Source organism: Octopus bimaculoides, chromosome 10, assembly GCF_001194135.2.
Source record: "Octopus bimaculoides isolate UCB-OBI-ISO-001 chromosome 10, ASM119413v2, whole genome shotgun sequence".
NCBI classification, from domain to species: domain Eukaryota; kingdom Metazoa; phylum Mollusca; class Cephalopoda; order Octopoda; family Octopodidae; genus Octopus; species Octopus bimaculoides.
The window spans coordinates 14,896,231-14,904,184 of record NC_068990.1 but is presented as its reverse complement, the minus strand read 5'-3'; the positions used below and the strand labels follow the sequence as shown (position 1 = coordinate 14,904,184).

The following is a 7,954-nucleotide window of genomic DNA, read 5'->3' as shown; positions in this document are numbered from 1 at the left end:
TTCGAAAAACAAACCCAGCCACATTACTTGGAAAAAAATAATCTTTATTGTGCTGATTTTTCGTAAAATTTCGCGCATGGGAAAGGCAACAAAATCGCCCCTCCCCACTTTGAATGGGATATTCCTATCTTAAAAAGTAATAATCGATTATCTCGGTAACCATGGGAGTTGGAGGGCAATAAAAATCTCTTGAACATGAGCGGACCATGCTGCCGCTCTGTGCTGAATTTCACGCGATTCCACTGCACCATTCTCGAGTGAATCTGCCGACACTCAATCAATCAATCAATCAATCAAGCAATCAAGAACACTGCAATTTATAGTATAGATTTGCACACCTTTCATAACGAAGCAAAAATATAGATATTGTTTTATCAAAATACAGCCCATTGTATCAACGGACTTTTGATGTCTATTTAAAGAACGGTGAAGAATATTTACCTTTTGATATTATTCCTTTATTGAAGTCGACAGTTTCATTCTGAATATTTACATCAAATCCTTCTGCTTTGATTTCCAAATGACCAAATTTTAGGATCAATGTCTGAATGAAATAAAAGAAGACCAACTTTAAATGAGTCTGAAAATTTTACTAGCTGATACCAAGTATTAAAGATCAATATGGCATTTTAAATGTTTTCTTTATAAGTTATATATATCTTTTATTTTTTACTTGTTTCAGTCATTGGACCGAGGCCATGCTGGGGCACTGCCTTGAAAGGCTTAGTCAAACTATTCAACCACACTTTTTTCCCCAATCATCATAGAACCTAAGACTCCATCATCTAACATGTCCTTTTTCAATAGAATAGCATGTTTGGAACCACATAGAGTTTCCCTTGTGAACTCATAGATTGTTCCATTGTTCAAACTATTGATATTCTCATTGGCAAAACTTATACAAAATACCTCACCTTTGACATTACATTTTAACTCTTTAGCATTCAGATTACTCTGTCAAGTGTAGCACATTTATCCACATCGATTTCAATTAGTTATGCTTTTACTTGTAGCATCAAAATTTCAAAGATGCATTGTAAGATAAATGCAAGAGGCCAGTTTTGACCAGTTTGAAAACATAAAACAGGTAAAATATTTTGGCTAGATATGCTAAAACATTAAACCAATAATTACTGGAACAAACCAGTAAAATTTGGATGCTATTGAACATTTTTGATGGAAATAAAAACACAACTTACCATGGTACAAGATTTTAAGGATTTGCAATTCTTGTAGTGCAAAGAAATATCCCAAAAGTCCTTATTGTGAGCAAGAGTGTACTGACAATCAGCCAGAAATTCATAACATGCTCCATCAAATGTACGAATACGGTTGGCGCCATAAACATGACAAGTACTACCTGGACTGGAGTGGTTGCTGGAATCGGCTAAAATGGTAAAATAATAATAGTTATTATTTCCATGCTAGCATGGAAAAAGAGGCATTAAATAATGATGGTGATGATGATGATGAGGAGGAGGAATATTCGTCTTATTTTATCTATGTCTTTATTACAAACTGCTAACTTACAAGGACATAAACAAACCAACACCGGTTGTCAACAGTGAAAGGCAAACACAAACACAAACACAAGAAGCACACTGACACACGTATACATACATATGTACACACACATACATATATACAGTCATACAGCCATATATATATATATATATATATATATATATACCTGTATATATATATATATATATATATATATATATGTGTATATATAAAAATATATATAAAGGAAGCCACTAGGTGGACTGCTAATGTGCTAGAAGAAGATCACATTTCATGTGTCTACTAAGACCAAATAATTCTCAAAGGGAATTTAGCGAAGTAACAAAAACGTAAAGCGGGCAAGACCAGTGAAAATTACACAAAAAAATACAATTATCTGTAAGCATATGTTTCAAAATTAATACTTTCTTACCGAAAATATCTGTTTCTCATCAGTATAGACCGTTGGATAAATACAATTTAGAGAATCGCACACTAAGTTGTACGTCACAAGAAACGCACGTATTGTGGCGTACAACTCAGAAATAGCCCCCAGTTGTTTTCCCCTAAAATTCCTGTCTTCAGAATCTACATTGTCCGAGGTATATTTGTAGAGAGTTTCATTAAAAAATATCCATTTTTTTAAATATATCCATTAAGTTAAGACATATTGAAGTGGACTCTACTGAATTTTCAGAAATTCCCCACCCCACCCTCTTCTAAAACACTCCTTCCTCAAAATTTTGTATATTCGGAATCTACAGGATATAACACATATTTGTAGAAAATTTCATTAAGAAATATTCATTTTCCCAAAAGTTATGATCATCAAAAGTCGGGGTGGGGCAGAAATCTGTAGTTATGCCATTCGTTCTACTCTAAGTACAAGGCCTAATTTTTCTTTCTTCTTTTTGGTGTGGTGGGTAGGGTGACTTGATTATATTGACCTCTGTGTGCAACAAGTACTTATTTTATCAATCCTGAAAGGATAAAAGGCAAAATTGACCTCAGCTGGATTTGAACTCAGAACATAAAGCTGGAAGAAACGCTGCTAAGCATTTTGTCTGGCATACTAACTATTCTGCCAGCTCACCACTTTTAAAAGAAATACAATAAAAACAACAATAACAACAATAAAATCTACTTCTAAACATACATCTTTTATTAAAACAAACAAGTCTAGAAAATAATACTCTGAATATTGAAAAGACAGTCAGAAGCCTAGATAATTAGTGATAATGAACCTAATAACAGATTGTAAATAAATAATTTACTCACCATCCCAGCATTGTGAACATTGATGATTTGGTAAACCCCAGCTCCCTCCTTTGTGTTTCTTACAACAGTCATCTTTTGACATCACATTATTTCCTGCTTTTTCTGATTTCACTCCATCACAATCAGTATTTTTATAGCAATAATATTGAGTAGGAGATGTATCTGAGTTAAAAAGAAATACATTTAGAAACACATTCTTAGTAATGATTAAATATTTTATTATGTTTTTTTTAAAATTTTTTTTTAAGTGTGCACATTTGTAACAGATTGTACTGGGTCATATGGTACCAGTAGTAAGAATAACTTGGCTTGATCATAGATTGCGTTTTATAAGAAAGGAAATATAATGCCAGGTGGAGATATGATTTGTCAACTGCCACCAGTCCTCAGTCAAATCGTCCAACCCATGCTAGCATGGAGAGCGGACGTTAAACGACGACGACGAATCAAGAGACTTTAAGCCTTTTTCATTAGGACTCTCAGAACTATAACATAATAAATGAAATGGAAAGTGCTCTTTGGAGTCTGTACTGAAAACTTTGTCCTTTTCTAACTTTTCAAAGACAATTCAAATTCATAGTGCAAATCTCTGTTTTGGTTGTTAAATATAACATGAATTTACAAGTAGGAAGAACAATAAAACCAAAGCAGCTAAAGTTATTTTGGAATTAGACCTATATTACAAAGACTTTAACTTGGAACGACCTGACATTTAATTCACACAGTACATATGTACAGTATATAATGTTTTTCACTATAAATTCATATGGCTGTAACCTTACCAGCAATCCTGTCATCACATCGGTAGCCAACATAACCAATCAAACACGAACAGTAGTTTGGGGCAACACAAACACCAAAATTTTCACATGGTGGGTCACAAATGGCTACAAAATACAAGACAAGTTGAAATTAATTTAAAGAGATTAATAGATTAAACAACTTCAGTAGTTCTGCCTTAAATTCTATCACAAAAAGAAAGCTTTATAATTTATAATTTAGCTCAAATTTTTCAAATAAGGTTACATACAGTTTGTTATCCAATTGAGTCAATATGAAATTCCCAAAAACACATCTTGTACTTTTATATTCTTTTATTCTTTTCCTTGTTTCAATCATTTGACTGTGGCCATGTTGGAGCACCACTTTGAGAGGTTTTAGTTGAGCAAATCAACTCCAGGACTTTTTTTTTTTTTTGAAGCCTAGTATATACTCTGTTGGTCTCTTTTGCAGAACTGCTAAGTTATGGGGGTGTAAACACACCAACACTAGTTGTCGAGTGGTGATAGGGGGACAAACATAGACACAAAGGCACACACACAGATATATACATACACTCATATCTATCTATCTATCTATCTATCTATCTATCTATCTATCTATATATATATATATATATATATATATATAAGTCAGTAAATAGTGGGGTTGTGTTAACCGCACGTGGAGAAATAATAGGAAAATGAAGAATAAGGCAGAATGCTAAACTGGAAGCATATTTTAATAAAGATTTCTAACCGGCTTTCATTGCGAAGCAAATTTTCAAGAGGGAGAATGAAAATGTTTTTTACAAAGAAGTACAAAATGAAGAAAATAATATATAAAAAAAAATAATATATAAAAAAATAGATATACCAATACATTATATTGTCTTTGAGCTTTTGAAGTTCAATGGTAGTTCATGTATATAATGGTTGGAAAAATAAGGATGCATGAGAATTGAGAGTTGTGTTAGGTTTAAAAAAAGGGTAAAAAGTTTGTGTTAAGCAGGAAGTGTGGTGTCAAAACAGGAAGTGTGTGTAAGGGGAGACAAATGTTTTTAGTTGGAGTTATGAACTCTTTTTCAACAGGAAGTCCAACTAAAAACATTTGTCTCCCCTTACACAAGGACACAACATGCCACTGTGAATCGAACTCACAACCTTACAATTGTGAGTCAGATACCCTAACCACTAAACCACCTACATTTAAAACACAAAATTAAATAAAAAACCTACAAGAATAGAATCAACAAGAAAATTGCAGTAACTGACCTTGGTCACAAGAAGAACCCATATATCCATAACAACAGCCTTGTTGGATGCTTTCAGCAGTCCTAATGAAGAAATTAGAAAAGTTAATTTATTGTGAATTGCTTTTTGAGAAAATTGTGAATGAAACACCATCTCTCTTACTAATCCCTTAAAAATTTCATGTCTTGTATCTGTGTAAAAACATTTATTGCACCATGAAAGAAATAATTTTTTTTGACCATTTTGATAGAGGAGTAAAAAAATTATTTTACTCTTTTACTCTTTTACTTGTTTCAGTCATTTGACTGCGGCCATGCTGGAGCACCGCGTTTAGTCGAGCAAATCAACCTCAGGACTTGTTCTTTGTATGCCTAGTACTTATTCTATCGGTCTCTTATGCCGAACCGCTAAGTTACGGGGACGTAAACACACCAGCATCGGTTGGGGGGACAAACACAAACATATACACACACATATACTTATATAAGTATATATATACATATATATGACGGGCTTCTTTCAGTTTCCGTCTACCAAATCCACTCACAAGGCTTTGGTCGGCCCGAGGCTATAGTAGAAGACACTTGCCCAAGGTGCCATGCAGTGGGACTGAACCCGGAACCATGTGGTTCGTAAGCAAGCTACTTACCACACAGCCACTCCTACACCTATAAATTTTTATAAATAATTATTTTAAATTTTGGCAAGATTGTTAAGAATCATTCAGAAATATCCAGTTGAATTTGATATTGTGCTGACACTCCAGCACTGGTCTCCCCTGTTGAATAACTAACTTAAAAGTAAATATAAATTTAAATAATAAGGGTAAAAAATTGATATTAATTTCATTAATATCAATTTAAACCAGTGGCTTAGCATATAGAAAAAATCTGAAGATTCAGAAAAATTATATTACATACATATAAGAGAGATGACCACTAGGTGGACATCCAAGGTGGACATCCAATATGCTAAATGTAGACCCCATACGGTATGATCACTGAGAACAATTTTTTCTTAGTGGTCAGACCTTATGGGGTCTACATTTAGCATATTGGATGTCCACCTAGTGGTCATCCCTCTTATATGTATTTAATAAAAAATAAATATATATAGTATTTGGAGTGTCATAAGAATTTGATAAATAGGCATGAAGCTTTAGAGTTACAGAAGTTGTAAGTAAAACTGTTCCAATTGGAAACTGGAACTGGATTGCAAACCCAGGTTTTTTTTTCCCCAAATAAAGATAGAATGAAATGAAAAAAAACAAAAAAACTCAGAAGTCCTATTTCAAATAAACAGGAACAACAGTAACAAAGAGAAAATAAAGTGGTGCTTCTGTTGACATTAACATTTCCTGAACTTGGTCATAACTGTCAACAGTTTCAAAGTTTAGAGCTTCATTAGTTTTGAATTTATATTAGATAAAATTCAAAATTGATTATGCAAAATAACATATGCCTTGCTTTAAAATAAATTCATGGTTTACAACCCTAAAGAGAACATATTATTCTGGCAATTGAAAGACCATATAGGGAATATAGAATTAGAGTGGTAACAACAATGAAGATGCATCAATCAGTTTAAATTTCTTTTAGTGTGAGATCACAACCTAGCTTCTTAAAAAGGAAACTGCTGATAATGAGTTTGCTTGATCAAGACTGGTCTGGAACATTAAATAAAACATCAGATAAAACAAAATTTAACTTACTTTTTAAAAGCACATGTTTTGTTTGAGTTTAACATGGAATTTATAAATGATTTGCTAGTGACATTGACTTTCTTTGACTCTGTTGTATTGTGATCCAGGAAATAGCCTTCGGCAATCATGTTCATAATATCTTTGCAGGGTTGCGATTTTGTTTCAATAACAGTTTTAGTTGTTGGACAAAAGTGAGAGCTGAAATAAAAGAGAGATGTTTAAGGGGTTGAAAACTGTATTCTGTTATCACTGATCAACCATTCCACTTACTAAATCTCTCTCCCTCCTCTCTCTTTCCCTCCCCCTCTCTCAGTTTATTTCTTTCTCGCTCTATCTGTGCCTTTCTCTCTTATTCTCAGTCAGATAGATAAATAGATAGATAGATAGATAGATAGATAGATAGATAGATAGATAGATAGATAAACAGATAGATAGATAAATAGATAGATAGATAGATAGATAGATAGATAGATAGATAGTAGACAGACAAATAGACAGATAGCGAGAGAAGGGGGAGCGTGAGATAGACAGATAAAGACAAACAGATAAATGGACAGACAGACAGACAGACAGAGAAATAGACATAAGTTCGGTAGTTCTGGCCAACTAACTCCCCAGCCTGCAACCCCCTTCATTATTATGTGTGGGGTACAGTTGGGTAAGAGACCAACAAAACTCCTTGTAACACCAAAGACGAACTGAAGGCAAGGATTATAGCAGCATTCACCAACTTAAACAAGGGAAACATCCAGAAGAGTTTTAGGAGAGCCTGAAGTCATCTGAAGGCCGTGGTTGAAGCCAATGGCGATTTTATTGAATAAATTTACTGTTTAGTATTTCAAGATATTTTTATGTAATTTTGGTAAACATATCTGTTAAAATGAGATATCAGTGTGATTTTCATTTTGGCATAATTTAGACAACAATAGTCAATAATATATTCACCACACCCTGTATACATATAAAACAACACAATTCACTCTGCCAGAAATTTGGAAATGACCTGCTGTACTACTTGGCATTTGCACTGGAAGCTCCAATACGAACATTTCAGGCTGTTTGGGTGTCAATCTGAAGACATATATATGCTGAGAGGGACTGTGTAGTAACTTGCTAAACCGTCCATAAATTTTCATGGTGAATACATATATACTGAGAGAAAATTAAGCTCGGAATCAGCCGAGTGGGAAGTCCTTACTGATGATGCTATGGAAATAGCTGAAACTGATCAGTCAGTATAAGGAATTCTCAATTGATGTTTGGGTGATTACAGTCCCTTTCAGCATACATCTATACAACTGCATGTTTTAACTACAATATTAGAGCTTTTTAGCTCTTATTTCTAGCAATGTACATGTTCTTACACCCTAGTGACATTTATAGTTTTTCTTTCTTGTAGCATATTGTGCATGGCTGTTTATATATATATATATATATATATATATATATATATATATAT

The 7,954-nt window shown here is 33.4% G+C and overlaps 1 protein-coding gene across 1 annotated transcript in view; it reads right to left on the bottom strand.

Annotated features, from left to right (window-relative positions):
* The window catches only part of LOC106875008 (uncharacterized), a 196,187-nt gene that overhangs the window by 187,189 nt on the left and 1,044 nt on the right, over positions 1-7,954 (bottom strand). The window contains exons 2-7 of the mRNA XM_052971235.1: positions 6,505-6,693; positions 4,815-4,876; positions 3,564-3,668; positions 2,782-2,943; positions 1,200-1,387; positions 442-544 (exon numbers count right to left, since the gene is read on the bottom strand). Coding sequence (XP_052827195.1) covers positions 442-544; positions 1,200-1,387; positions 2,782-2,943; positions 3,564-3,668; positions 4,815-4,876; positions 6,505-6,693 — 809 coding nt within the window. The remainder of the gene's footprint in view (positions 1-441; positions 545-1,199; positions 1,388-2,781; positions 2,944-3,563; positions 3,669-4,814; positions 4,877-6,504; positions 6,694-7,954) is intronic.